This window comes from Mycetomoellerius zeteki, unplaced genomic scaffold, assembly GCF_001594055.1.
Source record: "Mycetomoellerius zeteki isolate Tzet28-1 unplaced genomic scaffold, Tzet1.0 scaffold470, whole genome shotgun sequence".
NCBI lineage: Eukaryota > Metazoa > Arthropoda > Insecta > Hymenoptera > Formicidae > Mycetomoellerius > Mycetomoellerius zeteki.
The window spans coordinates 45,297-64,433 of NW_017257469.1; the positions used below are offsets into that span (position 1 = coordinate 45,297).

Here is a 19,137-nt window from a genome sequence, read left to right on the forward strand (position 1 = left end):
GCGGAACGTCCACGATTGGTCAGATTTTCGATACGCGCGATCCGCGATACGCGCGATACGCTCCATAGGACTGCACCCTGACTCCGGATCTACAATAGGGTTTTAAGCCTTAAGCCATAAGAAATGGGCGAATCACAGTCGATTATTCCCCTCGGATTCGACTGTAATTGATCAGTTTCTTATGACTTAAGTCTTAAAACACCTATTGTAGATCCGAACTGATTGGATCATAACGCTTGCGACACGCTTGCGACATTGCGATGCGACTAATGTAGAACCAGCTTCACATGTACAAAAATTTTAGTCGTAATCGTTAGATCGTAAGCAAATCGATCGATCACAATCAAAATTACGATCTCGCGTTTTAAAATGCTCGATTGTGATTAGCTGATTCGCTTACGGCCTTACGGTGCGATTCCATGATGCGGAATCGGCGCAATGAGGAATTGGCGGAACGCTCGTGATTGGTTTAGAAAAGACATATCGGCGGAGAGCAATTGACGGAATGCTTGTGATTGGACGGACATCGTTCCACCAATTCCGCACCATGGGACCGCGCCATTACGATTACGACTAAAATTTTTGTACGTGTGATGGCCTTACCCTGGATCTACAATAAGGTTTTAAGCCTTAAGCCATAAGAAATGGGCGAATCACAGTCGACTATTCCCCTCGGATTTGACTGTAATTGGTCAATTTCTTATGGCTCAAGGCTTAAAACACCTATTATAGATCCGGACTTAACTAACTAGCAATCCAGCAAGAAAAACAAGCATCATGTGCCGCCGGCTTTATGCAGGGTCTACAATAGAAGTCGTAGCGGTCGTAGGGTCTTAAGTCGTAGATAATTGACCAATCACAGTTGATTATTCTTCTCATATTCGACTGTGATTGGTCAATTTTCTACGACTTAAGACCCTACAACCGCTACTACTTCTATTGTATACCCCGCATTAGGTCTGTTCGCGTTGCTTGAAATATATATATATATATATTGCTTGAAATCTCCAGTAATTTTTACACTTAAAACGAGATAAATATATATTCGGATGTTGAAAAGAGAGAATACATAGGCCGGTATTCATAGTCAGTTCTTATATTCAAGATCATCTCAAGTTCAGCCTTGAGGTGTTATGAACCAATAAAAGAGCCGCATTAGCATATTAAGACATTACTTAAGACGGTCTTGAAATAAGAACCGACTGTGAATACCGACCGTAGATGCTAAGTGCAAAAAGTGCAAGTAAGGCCCTGCGCACAATAGAAGGAATAAGCAATTAGGAATAAAGAATAAACGATTTCAACCTATTAGAAACCGTGTATTCCGATGTATCCGATTTCTGATAGGTTAGAATCGTTTATTCCTAATTCCTTATTCTTTCTATTGTGCGCAGGGCCTAACGCGAACAGAGAACTATTGTTTAATATTCGGTGAACAAATTGATGAACAACAAGAATAAAATTATATATCATTATGTGCAGCATGTGTTTTATGAAACGCAGGTTCTACAGTAGACGAGTTAATCAGAGACGGTGAAACCATCCCTTTAATCGTTCAGAATTTTGGACTTGACATAAAAATTTATTGACGTTGTCCATGAGAAGCAGATAGTATGAAAATTTTCCATTGTGTCATGAAAATCAGATAGAAATATATACGACGCATTGATAAATATTTGAAGCTTCGTCGGGATAGAGTTTCTTCTTTTTTTATTTAAAGAGCATTAACTTGCGTGGATGAGTGTATGCGCGTACTCGTGCGTATGTGTGTTGTAAAACGTTTTTTATAATTATAAAGAAACAGAGAAAGATAAATTTTCCTACTCAAAGAGAATGGAAGCGGAACCATTAGAAGATGGTGAAATCATCGATGAGGTTAGATACTGACAAATTTTTATTTAAAATACTAATGTAACCTATATAAATATAATCTTTTACATATTCAATAAACTAATGTTATTTTCCAAATTATTAATTTGAAATTTATATCATTTTCTACATTAATGTAATTATTTTTATCATGTAGTTTAGATATGCACATTTGCTATGTAGAATGTATTGCAATAATATAAAACGAAATACAGGAAAGCGGAGTACAATGCGTTGACGAAGTAATCTTAACTTTTATTTCTTCGAATGTCTAAATAAATTTGTAACGTTTACCAAAGTGTATTCATTAGATATCTAAGTTTTAAACATCGAAGAGATAAACGAAGTACAGTATCGTTGTATAATCCAAATCATGTTTTGTTACTTATATAGAGAGCTTTTCAGTAAGGGACACTGGCAACATTGTGTAACACAGTGTATGATTTCGTGTTTTCCAACTATAACAAGTCAACATAATTGTATACACCTAAAATGCTGTTTGTGTCATTTTTATATCACTTCACGATGCAGAATTTTTATATTTCATTATCATTTATTTTTCTAAGAGTGATGTTCCGATGAGAATTTTCAAGATTACATTTGGTAATATTTTGACATACATGCATGAGACTTTTCCTTTATTTCACTATAGTGGTAAAAAGATTAAGCATCGTTTCAACTGCAAGTTGATACTGTGTCATACCATGTATGAGTATGTATTCGTTGCTAAAATAAAGGTTTATGTGTCAAATACTTGGCTATTAACTATTTAGAAAAGATACAAAATTGTAGTGTGTTATAAAAATTTAATAGCCCTTTGAAACAAATAACTTTACATAGTATTCCTGATACTATGCTTAATTGTGTCTCCTAGCTGGAAAGATTCCATAATACAATACATCGCACAATGTTAATTTTATACTTTCACTATCCTCTCTTATATATCATTGTATAACATAAATTTGCTTTGGCATTAACAAATATATTTTTTTAATGATTATTTTATTTCTTTATATAGCCCAGCGATGTTTTTGAAACTTATAAAATTTTACAAAGACCTCACATAAAGCAGATACCTGTCACAGACACATGTACAAAAATGAGATACAGTGATGAATCTGATCACTCTGCAGATTCTGAAAGTGATTCTGACTCGGATTCCATACAGACTAATGTTAAAAAACCAAAACTTAAATTGAAAAAGAATAAGCATTTGTGGAAGGATTTGCCAACCAAAAATGATAAATACAAAGTATGGTGTACTCAAATGCAGGAAGAATCTTTGACCGAAGATTTAACGTCATGTGGTGTTACTAAAAAGTTGTATCAAGAACGTAATGTTGAAAGTTACAATTTTACTCTACGATACGCAGAAAATGGCAGGGAACCTCGTAATAATAATAGTTCTGACGAAGAAAAGGATATCGAACGTAGATTAACTAATAAAAGAACAAATTCAGACCGACGTGATGTAAAATTTAGATTAGGAAAAAGGAGAAACTCCATGGATAATCAAAAAGGTTCGGTTAGAATAATAGCAGATTTGTCTACAACTGTGGATTCAACAGAAGCCGACGTCGCTACTGACATAACCAATAAGCTCAGCGAAAGGAAAGAACTTCTCATAAGTAAGAAAATATTATCAAAATATACAAATATTTCAGAAAATGTTGAAAACATTAGTAGTTTTTAAATTATAAGCTGAAAATGTCTCTTTTTTACAAATCAAACCACAGAAGAGAGATAACACAAATGTAACTTTTATTAAAACTAAGAAAATTCTTGTTTCAATTTGATTATATGATAACTGATTACTTTATTACAAGTTGTACATTATAATAAGATTGTGAAAAAACATCTTTGTGACTTATGCATCTGATAATAAATGAAGAGCAGAAATGCATTTTGTCCAGAATTTCATTTTTTTAGTTAGAGACGCTACAGTGTAGTGTTCAGTGTTGAAAGACTCGTATTATAAGCTACTCTAAGATGTTTAGCTGGCATTTTTTCATTGGTAATTTATATGCTGAAAAAACAAACATTTTGAAGTGCATTATGTTTTTTAACTAGAGACAAACAAAATGCATTTGTCTAACATTTTTAGCAATTGTTTAGCAATTTTGTTTAATATTTCACATCCTACTAATTGATATAATTGTTATTTTCTGTAAAGTGTGTAATTTTCTTGTGTGCGGAGTTTCTTTCTCGTTTTCTGAAAATTATAAATTTTGAACAAAACGCATTTTGAAAGTCTACTCCTCAAATGTTTAATCCATTTAAATAAATATTAGATACCTTATTTATAATATAAAACAAAAAAAATCAAGGCTAATGGGAGTACAATGCAGTTAATAGTGTGCAAAAAGTAATATGAAAACTTTACAAATTTATTGTATTGTCAAGATGTCATCACAATTTTAATTGATTTTAATTCAATTAATATATGCCTTGTACTCTCATTAGCCTCGTTTGATTCTTTCTGTTTTAATTTCAAGAGTCCGTTTTATAGTTAATGTTTATTTACATATGTTTTGTTTTCTGTTGTAGAACGAGTGGTGGATATAATTGGTAAACAGAAAGCTATTGATTTTTTCCAAAAAACAAAGAAGATCGAAGAAGATGGTGGAATGTTAATAATGAATGGATCTCGTAGAAGGACTGCTGGTGGAGTATACTTTTGGTTGGTGAAAAATGACAAACATATTCCTCAAGAAAAAATAAGGGAGATATTTTATTATGACCAAAAAGAGACCAGCGAACAAAGAAGGAAAACTGGTGATTCAGGACGACAGAAGAGGGAACAGGAATTAATGAGAAGTTTTAAAGGTAAATTATAATATTCATTTTAAATAAAATAACATATATATATATAATATATATTTTGAGAGAGAGAGAGAGAGAGAGAGAGAGAGAGAGAGAGAGAGAGAGAGAGAGAGAGAGAGAGAGAGATAACATTAACTTACAATTTGTCTTAAAATTATAGATGGATCTGAAAAGGATTTACCAGCTTTATTAACAAGAGCGGAACTCTCGACGAGACAAATCGCAGAAGAAGCAAGACTGCGACGTGGCGAAGGCATGGACAGAATGCCAGTAGATTCCGATCGCACCGTATCAAATCCACCACCCAGTCCTGTAACGGATGATCCAGATCATTCTGAACATCCATTGGTACAAAGACAGGTTCAAGATTATAACGATGATTTTCTCGATATTGGAGTGGACATAGATAGCATGGAAGTACTCTAAGATTACATACTTGATCTTGCGTTTGCACATACCTTAACAATGATTTGTACAAATAAATGTTTGTAACCCCAATCGCATGAAGAATACATATGTGTATAATTTGTATATATTTATCACATATATTCTATATCAACCTGATTTCGTCCATTGCTGGATATCTGCCTCTTTCAATCTTTTCTATTCTACATGGTTTTTGAAAGAAGGGAGTTTGGCATTAAAGGCGTGTTACCATGTGTGTTGACGAGTATGTACATACATATTTCCATTGATATTGATCTACAACTTTTTTAACGCCGAATCCAAACAGCAAAGATACTCTCGGAGGTTTGCCATTGCTTTTCGAGAAGTGGCAATCAAATAAAATTTGATGTTCTGGATGGATTTAAACCTTGGATCTTCAGCATAGAGTCATACTATGCACTCTGTACTACGATCTTCACGATTTATCACATACATGTTTGTAAACGATAAATAGACTGAAAACAGTGATATAGAAAGAGTTTTGTCAAGTAACTATATGTTAAGGGTCCATTCTACCTTGCTAGGGTAAAAAAATTGAAAAATTTTTTTTGCATAATTTGGCAGCCCCAAGTATGTAGAATATTGTATTGAAGCCTTAACGTGGTAAATATAAGTAATAAAAAAAGTAAACTTGAAACTTTAAACGCGTTTTTCTCGAAACAACATTGTTCGATCTAATAGAAGTGATAAAACAAAAACTATTGAATGTATCGCTTTCAAATTTTGCACGATTACAGAGCAATGTTTTTTTCTACTGGATAGATTATAATTATATCAATGATTTTTTTTATCATAAAAACAAGAGCACAATTTAACCTTTTGAAGCACACATTTTTCTTTACTTTTCTTGTAGGATTAAATTGAAATTTGTTACTCGATGGTTTTCGAGTCTATCCAGTAGAGATATTCTTTCTTTTTCTTCTTAAAATTCCCCTGTCTAGATTTCCGACCCAATGTAAAGGATCACAATACCATGCGATAAATTTGGATCAAACGATCCTGTGACAGCTTCTTCGGGGAAAAAGCCACACGTTTGACTCACAATCAGTCAAATTCCTTCCAAGCAATAATCCCAGAGTCAATGCAGGCTCCTTGCGCAAACGAGGATCGGGACTCCAAGTTCCAACTATAGTTGATGTTTTAAAATAATTCGAGATGTTCCTCTCGGAGCCGATAGCAACCCTTCGCAATATTCTTTTTGAATAGGAAAATCGATTTTTTAACTCTTTCAGATGACTGATGCGACCTGGTGCAGTACTTCCGTTCTGGCTCCACGTTCAAGTCAGAGAAGCTCCTTTCCCGAAACTTTATGTAGACTAACAGTCAACCTTTAACTATAGAAACCTGGACTGCTAGCAGCAAAATTTACGTGTAATGAACTAGATTCAGCAAAATCATTTTCTCATTTTCAGCAAAATCATTGGTAAATGTTCACCTTTACACAGTCAGCTCTAAATGACTTCCGAGTGACCTTGACCTTGACCCTCAAGGTCATTGAGCTTTTCCGTCGCTCGCTATTCGTTAAAAAGTTATCAACAAAGCAATTTGTATACACAGAACTTTGGAACACATGAGATCATTCTCGTTTTTCATAATATTTATTCAACACATAAATAACATTTTGCCTATATTTCACTTTAAAAATATTATATTTCAGGGGAGGAGGGGGGAGAGTCGCGCGCCCCTTTACAGGGGGAAGAGGGATGAAAGTCGGGGGTGAGAGTCGTGCGCCCTTTGTAGGGAGAAAGGAAGGTGAGAATCGCGCGCTCCCAAGCAGGGAGCTTTCTGCCAAGGGACGCACGACTTTCCAGTTTCCATGCGAAGCGACTCTCATCTCCCCTCCTCTCTGCGCACGATTCCCACCCCCGACTCTCATCCTCCCTTCCTTCCTACAAAGGAAGATCCAAACTTAAGCATGTTACCGACATTCACCGGACACCCTGTATATATGTATACATATATACAGAGTGTCTTCCAACGTCTTTGACCAGATTTTCAGATTTTATAGGAAATTTAACTCTAAAAGAAAGTTTCCGATACATATGAGTCGAATAATACTTCCTTAAAAAGTTTGCGTCCGAAAAATCTCTGAAATCACAATTGTTTTACATATTTTTACAGATATCAGGGGCACAATGTGTGCGTTTTTTAACAAAAAGTATCGAAGCGAAAGTTGTAGAAGATTCAATTATCTTTCAAATGAGATCAAAATGATTGTAGTATCAACATTCCGTTTTGAGATAATTTCAAATGTATAAAAGTATTTTTTCTATTATCGACAGTAGAACTTTTTTAAAGATATTCTTTATATTTATGCTTATTCTTTATACATTATTGGAGAATAAAAAGAAGAGTAGAAAAAAGAAACTAAATTTTACAGAAAAAATCAGAGTATTTTTAAAAAAGCTTTACTGTCGATAGCCGAGGAACACTTTTTGATATTGGTTATCTCAAAACCTATAAAACGTATCATAATCATTTTAATCTCATTTAAAAGATAATTTAATTCAGTACAACTTTTGTTTTAGTAATTTTTGTTAAAAAACATATACTTTCTCTGACATTTGTAAAAATGTATAAATAATCGTGATTTCAGAGGTTTTGGGAGCTAACTTTTTAAGGAAGCATTTTTCGACTTATAGGAAACTTTTTGTTCAAAATAAAATCTCAAAGTGCCTAGAACATTCGGGAACAATCTGTATATATACATATATACATATACATACATAATTAAAGGAATAAAAAAAAAAACAATAAATTATATTCATCTAAAGTAAAACGTAAAACGAATAAATGTAATTTAAAATACATATGCTTTGTTTCTATGTTTTATGATGCTGTCTTATGTCAGCTCATGCTCTTATGATAATCTTTGATGATGATTAACTTAAATTTTCAATTAAATCAAATTTCTCTTGGATATTTTCATATTGTCGGTACAACATTATCGATGCACTATTATATTTACAATTGCGTATACATAAAATAATTACAATTTTTCCCTGCGTAGGTATGTACATTGTAATCGCGATACAATTTAAACATATTTTACACTATCTGTAAAACTTGTACCTGCTGGTCGCTGCAAATTTTAATTATTTTACAACTGTGGCAATAAACTTGTTCCGAATATTTCGACGGCTCCAATTATGAATGTTTCCAAATTACGTATACTATGAATTATACAGAGAAAAACAAATATCGTATGTGCAGTCTTAGACAAGGAGGACTGAACATTGTCCTTTCACGCAATTTTTACACGAATGCACGCACGCACGCACGCACGTTAAATTCTAAATCAATGAGTATCGTGAGCATATGACAATTTCTACATAAAATATCAATAAAATACCAATGCAAATTACATATTGTACCTGTGTAAGAAAAATCACACAAGTCAAATTTTTTGAATTTCATATTATACAGATTGTATTCTAAATATGGCCTTTAATTAAGAAAAATCTAAATACATCTCAAAGAAACATAATACAGGGGAAAAATGACACAAATATGAATAATTTTTAAAAGTAACGCAATATCGTAACAAAATTAACCTACGTTACGTCTAAGGAACTTGAAACAAGCAATCTATCATTAGCTCTTAGTTAACTTATGTTTAATATTGCCATAATAAATAATTTTAAAATATGCAATTTTCTTTCTCCTCTTCTGAACCCAATTTCATATTTTTTATTTGTGTCATTTTTCTTCCAAGAATACGATAAATCGTGGAAACTGATGCATGTGTTATGTATAAGTATATACAGGGTGTCCCATTTTAATTTATCCATGCAAATATCTTGAAAAATTTGGAAGATACAGAAAAATGTTTCAGATGAAAGCCTCAAGAATATTTCAGATGAAAGATTTCGAGGGAAATTTTAATCACGTTTTTTTTTCTGACACCAAAAAAATATAAAGATCACCTTCACTTTTTTAAATGAAATTGTACGATTTGTTTTGCATAATATGATTCCTCTAATTATTCTGCATATAAAAATATTAAGATAGAGATATAAAAAAACTAATAGTTTTTTACAAGATATTTTATATTTTATTCACATATTGACATGAAATATTAAATATCTCGTAAACTATTAATTTTTTTACAATCGTACGTTAATACTTTTATATGCAAAATAATTAAAGAAATATCATGTAAAAAATAATTCCATTTAAAAAAGTGGAGGCCATTCCATTTAAAAAAATACGTCACTACCCCTTAAAATCACTTTCAACCGAAACATATTTTTCCGTATCCTTATGTATTTTTCGAGATATTTATCTAGGACAATTAAAATGGGACACTGTGTGTGTGTATATATATTGCGCAATGTCCAATTGTAGCACATCTCATATGTTACTATGTTAATAATAAATGTTACTATAAAATTCTACGATGAAAAATTATATATATATATATATATATTATATGGCGTTTAATTACATTATCTAAATGTAGAATGTTTTCCAGTAGAAAAAAACCATGATGTACTGTAGCTTTTAAATATCTTTGATATTGTCTTCGATGTGTTACACTTACACCTATTATGTTCAAGAAGAATGCAATTTTTAAAAAGCGTTAGGATTTTGCAAAATTCGATTCGATATTTATAAAAATTAGCAACTCTTATTTAACGTCTATTGATAAATAATGAAATTTCTTTTATAGATCTCTCTGCGAGTCTGACATATAACGAATGAAATAAGTTATTTGGGTATTTTTTCATTATATATGTGTATATTTTTTTATACTTCGTTTTCACCAAGGTGCTCTTGCCTTCATAGTGTGTCTTTATCGTACATACATATATGAGAATAATTCGATATAAGAACAATTTGTCAATGTGTTCTCATTGACGATTTATCGTTATCATTTTACGACATAATTTTGATAAATCTCTCTCGTGGGATATTAGTAACTTTATTTGTTTTGGTAACAGTGAGCCAGCACCGTCGAATCATGATAAGAATAGAAAGTAAAACATAGAAAAAACTTTTTAGACGTCCATTGGCAGAGAAAATATTCGAAAATATAAAAATGTACAAAATTTTTTCACCTGATGCGATAAAACTTTCAGTGGAATTTACATTACAGTATCTCCATTAGAGCGTATTATATTTGGAATTGACAGATATCAGATTAAATTTAAACATTTAAGCAGGATTTCAAGAAAAAAATCTTTGTCATTAATATACATTATCGCTTAAAACTATTTACACACACACTCGCACTTACACTCACACTCATACACACACACACGGATAGACACGCGCGCGCGGACGCGTGTGCACGCACGAAGATGAAATAATACTTGCACGTGGCGTAAAAATACCGTTAAAAAAAAGTTTGTATACAAGTCTGGTATTGAGACAAGCCCATAGTGAAACTTGCGATAGGCGAACGAAGATAAAAGCGTTCGCACGCGCGAAAATACACTCGTATGTACATTTTTGTTCTTGATTGATACAATTGCTGCATAGATGACATTACGTTACACGAGTGCAGATGCCGGTAGGGAGCTGTGCTTTGGTTTTGTCTTGTTTAAAAAAACCTTTATACACCCATTGAAATCGGCGCTTACGAGGACGTGGCCTCCGCAGCCTTTAGTGCGTTGCTCAACGACAGGATCAACAGGAACCACATCTATGTTGGAGCTATCTATACCTTTTGGATCCTCCTTGTTTTCCCATTGTTCTCTCGCTTCGATTTGCTTGATAATACTATCTGGATTTGGTGCGAATACGGCACACGTTACTACAGCATTGTGTGCCTTTATGCCCTCCCAGAAATCATTTCGATCTCTACGAACGCTAGAAAATTTGGAATAATCATGATGGGTTTTCCAGATATAAATGCACTGGTTTTCAGAACCGCTAACTATATATTGTCCGTCCGGGCTGAAACTTGCTTTAATTTGACTACTGATGTTAACATATCCCTTGTATTTGCAAGACAGATTCAAATCTCTCAGATCGTACAGACGAATGCGACTGTCATTCGATGTAACCAATATCTTGTCTTCTCCTGGCATCGGCTCGATTCCACTGATCTTACGGCCAGTGGAATTTTTTCCCCTTGTTGATCGGACGTGTATTTGAGTATGGTATTTCAATTGATCGGTATTATAGAATATACAACGACCGTCATATGACCCCACAACTGCGAATTTTCCATTTTGACAAAAGTTTGCCGCAGTAATCAACTTTGTTTGCCCGTCCACTTCGTTCCATACTGCAACTTTTTTATCTGGAATATTCCATAAACGTAATTTGCCGTCCAGCGATCCTGAGAGAAAGTATCGGTCGTCTCGCGGATGGAATACTATGGCGGTGACAAAGTCGATATGTTGAAAGCAACATAAGCATTCTTTACGGGATATATGCCAAAGCCGTACAGTTTTATCCATCGATGAAGATAAAACGAAATAGTTTTTGGACCACGAGACGTCGAGCAGATCCGAGGTATGGCCGGTATATGTGCAAAATGGCTTTGGCATGAATGGACTTTTTGTTCCTTCTATCTCGTTGAAGGCACTAGCCACGATATTAGGATCTTCCATGGATTGCTGCGAGACTAACGATTCCTGCGAAGGGGTAGGACTGACTTTTTCCGCATTATATTTGGTTCGCATGTCTTGAAAATACGTAAAGGCGTCTCGTAGAACCCAAATCCTTAGAACACGATCTTGTCCTGCTGTGGCTAACAATCGACCGCAGGCTGAGAACTTCATGCACCAAACAGGTCCTACGTGTTCCCCACTAAGATCTTGAACGTGTTGCAGACAACTGAATTCATACGGACCTTTGTGGCTATTTGATGCCTTTAATTTTATGTACTGTTGTTCACCAGGATAGACTTCGTCTACTATATCCATGACATCTTCCTTATGTCTCGCGTGTGATACTTCTTGCGCGATCGATTTGGCTTTGTCCATGGTCTTTTTTACAGTCGATCCTAGGAATCGTCTCAATTTTTGCGTTCGCTTACGAACTCTATCTACGGATACATCTTCATCTGGCGGTATACTAGACATTTTACTGTCGACGCTTTCCTCATCGCTCTCTTTTTCCTTCTCGAGACTAGAATTGCTTATGTACTTGGATTTAGTAAGTCTCATAATATGTAATGACAAAGGATTGATACATTGTGGTAATTTATCTTCTGCTATACTTAATGGCACCTGTTCCCCCGTATCTAAATTCGTCACAGGCACTTGTTCCAGGATTTCCTGCAAGAACATATGACGTTTAAAAATATCGTTCTATTTTCATATCCTTAATATGAAATATATCTCTACGTTTACAGGTTAATTGAATGACTAACCATATCGGTAAGACGCTTGCCAGAATCTGTCCTAGTCCTTACAAACATATTTAATTGCTTGACCATATCTTGATCACCAGCAGATTTACGTCTTTCTTTGGAACCTTGTGGACTCAAGCCCGAGATTTTATGAGGACCTAGAGAATAACGGCCAATACTATTGCTCGATGCTGATCCTAACGGACTACAAGATTTTTCGCTCGATCGACTAAGCAATTCTACTTTCATTCTTTTTACTCTTTGTAGTTCCTCGGTAGACGGACCTTCTGCTTTCAATTTATCTTCATCCTAACAAAACATATATCCATATATGTATATATGTATATATAATGTATGTTTATAAATTTAAAAAATTATGAACAAATTTTAAATGGGAAATATGCAACAAAACTATTTTCTTATTTGCAAACAAAAAGATGAGAGGAGTATTTACTTGCGGCTTAACGACGTATTGACCTTTCGTCGCAGATCGGATATCAAGAGAGTGCTCGAATTCTCTCGTAATTGATTCTATAGTACTTGCTGGACTTGGAAGCGGCGATGCGGGAACAAGCGCTTCTGCAGAGGGCTGAAATTAATTGCTTAGAATAAATTACATCTGCGTAATGGATTTTGTTAATCCGCGCCAATGAAAAGATAATTGATAAATCTTACAGCAAGATCGCCCGGTGCATTTGTCTTAATTTTTTTTTTACGACGCGGTGGAGCAACAGGGACACCAGGTATCGCAACATCTTCCACTGATTTTCCGTTATTCTTTGTGCTAGCGATGACATCAGGTTCTTGAAGCATAATAGTCTTGTCACTTTGCGAGTGAGAAGCATAATTGGATGTACTGTTAACAGAGGATTCCTGTAGGACATCCCCTGATAACGTAAGGACACTGGAAGACTGGGACACCTTACCAGAGGTTGTGTCCTCGTCTTTGCTCGGAATACTAGCAATGGAGGACATCTGACTCTCGCGGGTAAGGGCGGCAGGAGGAGGGCACTGGGAAATACCAGATACAAGTACGCCGGAAGCGTTATCTGCGACTCCCGCCAGAATTCGGCCCACTCGCCCTAAAGAGGTCATACTTTGTAAGCTAAGAGTGTCATGCTCTATAATTCTGAACGGATGGGTCGTTTTTGAAGGAGTAGGATAAACACCCTCGATGGAAGATGTCTGGCTATCCGGAGGAGAACTATTAATCGGAATATCGTCATCTTCCGTTTGCATGCGTTGCCGAAGTTCACGAAATCTTCTTCTGCCTACAATTTTGTCTGTGGTGGATTCTTTATCATTTTCGTCCTAAAATATATTTTATATTTTACAATTTTTTAATACTTGCTGTGGCCTTTTCTAAAGCACGTATTTTATGTGAAATATCATAAAACTGTATAAAAAGATGTACATGTGTTTTTTAAATTAAATTTATCCTAATTTTAAAACATTGTAAACAATATGTCTTTCCTGCTCAATTTTTCTGAAAAAATCTAATCTATGCAATATATATTAAAACAACATTTTATATACAAATATTAGAACAATATACTCACTAGTTTTTCTTTATTTTGCTCACAGTCTGTGGAATCGCGGCTCTTTGGTTCAGTTGGTTTTACAAAGACATGATCGTCCTCCTGCTTATATACTTGCAACATTTTATCAGCATGGCTTTCCGCACTGATGGAATCACGTTGTTTAACTTTTCTATACAACAATCAAAATTTAATATAATTAATTATAAATTAGCTATATATATCTTATTCACTTGCAGTGTATAAAATTGCGAGCTTTCTAAAATGCAGCAAAATTGCTGTATTCTTATAGCTATATAACAAATATGTAAAAATAAAGTCAGACAACTGAATGATGAATGCAATATTGATAATTTATAAAAATCTTTAATTTATAAATATTTTAGTATATATTTCGACTTTAACTACGTTATACGACTTTAAATGTCTTGATCTTGAGGCTGACATTTGTCCGAGTAACGAATTGAAAAAATCCTTATATTTACAAGCGAAAGTCGGAGCGTACGACATTGAGAGTATGTTTAAAAAATAAAATAAAATAATGCCATGTCGACCAAGTGCTCGTGCACGCGAAGTCTTGCATACACGATTCATCGCGCGCGTTTGGAAAACGATCGATCAATGTACATATGCATACGAAGGCACATATGACGAATCATCTGTATAAAAAATACACGCGAGAGGTGCAAGTCATTCGTGACATAATCGTACGGCGTTGATCAGCAGAGATGGAAAGGCAACAATTACCGCGATGAGCGATGAAACGAATCGTCCTCCGCGTCGAAAAATTCCTCGGAATCGCTGCTGCCCGACATCGTCCTCAGAGAATAATACGCGCAAACTGCCTCGTTCTCGCATTGGAATCGTTGACGCACGTCACGCGCGTCGATAAGCAGCAAACCAGAAGGTCGTGGCCGAATAGGAGCGATCGCGTGAACGTAAACTGCACAGAGTCATGTTTCAATTTGCAGACTTGCAGCAGCAGCAGCTCCAGCACGACAGTTATACCCACGAAGTAAAAAGGATGAGATCAAACTCGTAGCATTCGTAACGTTTAATACTTCATTGGGAAAATGAATGCAGCACCAGCGCCGTGCTAGGTTTCGACCATAGACTTATAAGATAGACGAGACTTACAAGATAGACGATAATATTGGCCTCTTAATGTAGGATTCACACTGCGTACGGCATCCGATGTACGACGATACCAATTGGCACGTTCAGTAGACTCAACAGTTTTGCAACAGTTTTATGATTGGCTGCGTTCAGTAGAGAAAACTAATCAGTTAGCGCTTAATGATTCTTTAATGATTAGTTCTTGCCTTTAGTTCCTCATTGGATCTATGGGTAGCAAACAATTAAATTAGGTGCATTCAGTACCACGACCGCTCACTGAGCGCTCAGTGAGCGGTCGTGGTACTGAATGCACCTAATTTAATTGTTTGCTACCCATAGATCCAATGAGGAACTAAAGGCAAGAACTAATCATTAAAGAATCATTAAGCGCTAACTGATTAGTTTTCTCTACTGAACGCAGCCAATCATAAAACTGTTGCAAAACTGTTGAGTCTGCTGAACGCAGCCAATCATAAAACTGTTGCAAAACTGTTGAGTCTGCTGAACGCAGCCAATGGGCGCATTCAGCGGACTCAACAGTTAAGTCAGCGCTTGCTGTTATTGGTGTATTCTTTTAGCTCATCCAATCAGAATTTTAAATCTAGAAGAATACATCAATAGCGAGCGCTCACTCAACTGTCGAGTCTGCTGAATGCGCCCAATGGCTACGTTCAGCAGAGAAAACTAATCAGTTAGCGCTTAATGATTCTTTAATGATTAGTTCTTGCCTTTAGTTCCTCATTGGATCTATGGGTAGCAAACAATTAAATTAGGTGCATTCAGTACCACGACCGCTCACTGAGCGCTCAGTGAGCTCTTGAATCTGTTTGATCTATATTTTTAGTTCCAACGGATTATACTAATAAGATGCAAGCGCTCACTGAGCACTCAGTGAACGGTTGTAGTACTGAATGCACCCATTGAAGAAATCACTAAGCTCCAACTGATTAGTTTTCTCTACTGAACGCAGCCAATGGGTGCATTCAGTACTACGACCGCTCACTGAGAGCTCAATTGTAGTACTGAATGCACCCAATACACTCAAGAGCTCATTGAGTGCTCAGGCCGGAATCAGACTACGCATTGAATATTAGGTCTGTTCGCGTTGCTTACACCGCTTTGACACTCGACATCTTCGCTTTCTCTCTTTTCAAGGCCAAATATATATCTATCTCATTTTAAGTGCAAAAATATTTGGGGATTTCATGCAACGCGAACAGACCACCGACATCTAGAATGGACCGCTGATGGCAATGGTGGGGGTAGAAAGATGATTAGAGTGAGAGGCAGGAATAATAAGATCGTTCTTTCTCTGTTTACTGAAGCCTGATTGGTTGTTGTTAATTTTTCACTTTAATCATCTTTCTACCCCCACCATTGCCATCAGCGGTCCATTCTAGATGTCGATGGAACAGACCTAATGAGATTGAAGATTGAAAGATTGAAATTTGACCAATCAAAATAATAGAAGCTAAAATTCCTTTGTCCTCACTGGTCAAAATTGTAATCTTCAATCTTCAATGGGTGCATTCGGTACTACAACCGCTCACTGAGCGCTTAGTGAGCGCTTGCATCTTATTGGCATATTCCGTTAGAACTAAAAATATAGACCAAACAGGTACAAGAGCTCACTGAGCGCTCAGTGAGCGGTCGTGGTACTGAATGCACCCAATCTCAATCTTCAATGGGTGCATTCAGTACCACAACCGCTCAGTGAGTTCTTGTATCTGTTTGGTCTATATTTTTAGTTCTAACGGGATATACCAACAAGATGCAAGCGCTCACTGAGCGCTCAGTAAGCGGCTGTAGTACTGAATGCACCCAATGCGTAGTTTTAACTAGTTCCAGATCTTAACTAGTTACTTTTTATTGAATTATCATGGCTGCGATCCACTTGACGCTAAAAACGCTTCGAAGCATTCTTTGATTAGTCAATTCGTAAAATTCTTTGTTCTGATTGGTCGCTTAAACGTTTCGGAGCGTTTGTAGCGTCAAGTGGACCGCAGCCAATGAGGTTTGTTCGCGTCGCAAGATCCAACATGCTCCAACATGCTCCTACCATAGCTCCTACTCACTGTATCAAGCGCGTTGGAGTGAGTAAAAACTGGTAGGAGCATATTGGAACTTGTTGGAGTATGTGACGCGAACGAACCTCATAGAATGATGTACTAAATTGGTACATACAATATGCATCAAAATGATTAATTAAATACTCTTATCATATATATGTTTGTATAGTCAGGGCCTAAAAGGTTGCAACACTTTTTGTTAAATGGGTTTTGAAATGCAGCCTACTCTCCGAGGGATTGGTTCTTATCTGTCGATCCATCCAGATCCATCAATAAAAACCAATCGCTCATTGAGCAAGTTGCATTCCGAAACTCATCGAAAAAAAATGTTGCAACTTTTTAGGCCCCGACTATACATACATATCGCCGAAATTGAAGGTTCGTTCGCGTCACATACTCCAACAAGTTCCAATATGCTCCAACATGTTCCAATATGCTCCTACCATAGCTCTTACTCACTTCAACGCGATTGATAGAATGAGTAGGAGCTATAGTAGGAGCATATTGGAGCATGTTGGAGCGTGCAACGCGAACAAACCTTTAGATACACTGGTGAAATTAAGATAATTTAACAGAAAGTTACTAGTTAGCACGAGGTTTAAATGCTCGATGCGAAAGGGGTCGTCGATGTGCTCGGTAGTTGACACCACTGTCGATACTATTTCGGCGTTGCCCAATGCTGTCGCGGCGTCTGGAAAAGAGCCACGCGATTGGTGCACAGGAAATTCACAGCCCCGAACTCGTGCGGGCGCCCGCTCTTCGGCATGCCTGCCGTAAAGGAGCCGAACCGTCACACAAAAGCAAGATGGAGGATCTCACAGTCGAAGTATGCGGCGAAAACGGAGCGTATTATAAGGTTCGTTCTGTGAAAAGTATACAAAAAAGCGGGCGGAAGCCTCGGGCGTTGGATAGGCCGAGCCACGAGCCGCGGCGCGGTCGTAATCTCGCGGGACAAAAGCCTGTACTTCGCGAATGCACGGCCCTCAAATGTTCGCGAGGTAACGCGGCTTCCCTCGACGCCATGTCTCGTTTGACAGGGCGTGATTTTCTCTTGGCTCGCGTCGTTGTGCATCAGCGCTCGCGGTGCCATCGTCAACTCGTCAATTTAGCCTTATCCCAAATTTACGACATGCGGACCCGTAAACGCTCACAATCGCCCTCCCTGCACCCTCCTTCTACCTCGCCCGTCTTCCCCCTTCGCTCCGACGAGTCGCGATTTTACGTTCAACTGGCCTGCGCTACTCGCTACACTCCTGATTCCTACAAAGACGACTTACTACATGTTTCGTGTATCACTTTTTTCAGGCCTTTGTCACCGATGTCTTTGACGACGAAGTTTTGGTAACTTTTGAGAATGAGTAAGTTATTTCTCACGCTCACCATGTTTGACAAGAACGTACATTTTTTTATGGCTTGATACGATGTTTTGTACAACAACAATGTATCGCATCTGTGGACGTTATGCTAGATATCTTTACTTTATAGTTTGTTGTGTAACTTCTTATTTTCGTCTCACTTGTTTCTCACTGTAGAATAATAAAAATTCATATGAATCTACAGGTTTATTCTATATTTCTTAGTGTTAGAGCTATAGTGTTAGAGCGGAATATAATTTGTATTTTGTTATATTGCACATATATATAATGTACCTTTGATATTTACAATTATATTATTCATTGACTATACAAAATGTTAGATAATAATTTCTCTTCCTCTTTTGTGTTACATATTAACGAAATATGTCAATGGAAAAAATAGATATACACGAAATGAAAGAAGAGGCGAACTTTAATAACAGGCTAAAAGTTTATCGTTAAAAATTTTAATGCAGAGTATACAACGAAATAAGTGATATGGAAATAAGACATGCATATATAACATATGAGTGATCTATAATTTTTTTATTTTGTATTCTGGTAAAAAACTTAAAAGTTATGTATTGTTTAAATGTACACATGTGTACACTCTT

At 36.1% G+C, this 19,137-nt stretch overlaps 3 protein-coding genes across 13 annotated transcripts in view; 2 read left to right on the forward strand and 1 right to left on the reverse strand.

Moving 5' to 3' along the window:
• Positions 1-1,488: 1,488 nt before the first annotated feature.
• Phax (phosphorylated adaptor for RNA export) lies at positions 1,489-5,482 on the forward strand. Of its 2 annotated transcripts, XM_018455075.1 has the most exons (5): positions 1,489-1,609; positions 1,799-1,875; positions 2,888-3,497; positions 4,417-4,695; positions 4,853-5,482. In XM_018455075.1, exons 2-5 carry the CDS (start codon positions 1,834-1,836, stop codon positions 5,116-5,118), a joined length of 1,197 nt encoding a protein of 398 aa, XP_018310577.1. In that variant the 5' UTR covers positions 1,489-1,609; positions 1,799-1,833; the 3' UTR covers positions 5,119-5,482. The 2 variants fall into 2 exon arrangements, with proteins under 2 accessions (XP_018310577.1, XP_018310576.1); XM_018455074.1 differs by lacking the exon at positions 1,489-1,609 and having other exon boundaries at positions 1,666-1,875.
• Positions 5,483-9,825: 4,343 nt separating this feature from the next.
• On the reverse strand, positions 9,826-14,990 carry LOC108727151 (WD repeat-containing protein 44). 3 transcript variants are annotated; one of them, XM_018455134.1, is made up of 7 exons: positions 14,731-14,990; positions 14,005-14,155; positions 13,615-13,756; positions 13,121-13,527; positions 12,900-13,034; positions 12,467-12,754; positions 9,826-12,371 (listed from the first exon to the last, which is right to left on the reverse strand). In XM_018455134.1, exons 1-7 carry the CDS (start codon positions 14,796-14,798, stop codon positions 10,635-10,637), a joined length of 2,928 nt encoding a protein of 975 aa, XP_018310636.1. In that variant the 5' UTR covers positions 14,799-14,990; the 3' UTR covers positions 9,826-10,634. The 3 variants fall into 3 exon arrangements, with proteins under 3 accessions (XP_018310636.1, XP_018310637.1, XP_018310635.1); XM_018455135.1 differs by having other exon boundaries at positions 13,121-13,248; positions 13,372-13,756; XM_018455133.1 differs by having other exon boundaries at positions 13,121-13,756.
• A 2,916-nt stretch (positions 14,991-17,906) lies between these two features.
• Fmr1 (synaptic functional regulator FMR1) overlaps positions 17,907-19,137 on the forward strand; it is an 11,700-nt gene continuing 10,469 nt past the window's right edge. For 2 of the 8 annotated variants that reach the window (XM_018455121.1, XM_018455122.1), the window contains exons 1-2: positions 17,911-18,024; positions 18,474-18,526. In XM_018455121.1, coding sequence (XP_018310623.1) covers positions 17,974-18,024; positions 18,474-18,526 — 104 coding nt within the window. In that variant the 5' untranslated portion in view covers positions 17,911-17,973. Of the gene's footprint in view, positions 18,025-18,473; positions 18,527-19,137 lie in introns of all 8 variants that reach the window. The other 6 variants (XM_018455123.1, XM_018455124.1, XM_018455125.1 and 3 more) reach the window with 5 other exon arrangements.

Bases quoted from the DNA above. Each gene is read 5' to 3' on its own strand.
- Phax (XM_018455075.1), top strand. From the start codon at position 1,834: ATGGAAGCGGAACCATTAGAAGATGGTGAAATCATCGATGAG. The intron at 3,498-4,416 runs GTAAGAAAATAT...TTTCTGTTGTAG, and splicing joins AAGGAAAGAACTTCTCATAA to AACGAGTGGTGGATATAATT. The intron at 4,696-4,852 runs GTAAATTATAAT...TTAAAATTATAG, and splicing joins ATTAATGAGAAGTTTTAAAG to ATGGATCTGAAAAGGATTTA.
- LOC108727151 (XM_018455133.1), bottom strand. From the start codon at position 14,798: ATGTCGGGCAGCAGCGATTCCGAGGAATTTTTCGACGCGGAGGACGAT. The intron at 13,035-13,120 runs GTAAGATTTATC...AATTAATTTCAG, and splicing joins ATGCACCGGGCGATCTTGCT to CCCTCTGCAGAAGCGCTTGT. The intron at 12,372-12,466 runs GTTAGTCATTCA...ATGTTCTTGCAG, and splicing joins GCAAGCGTCTTACCGATATG to GAAATCCTGGAACAAGTGCC.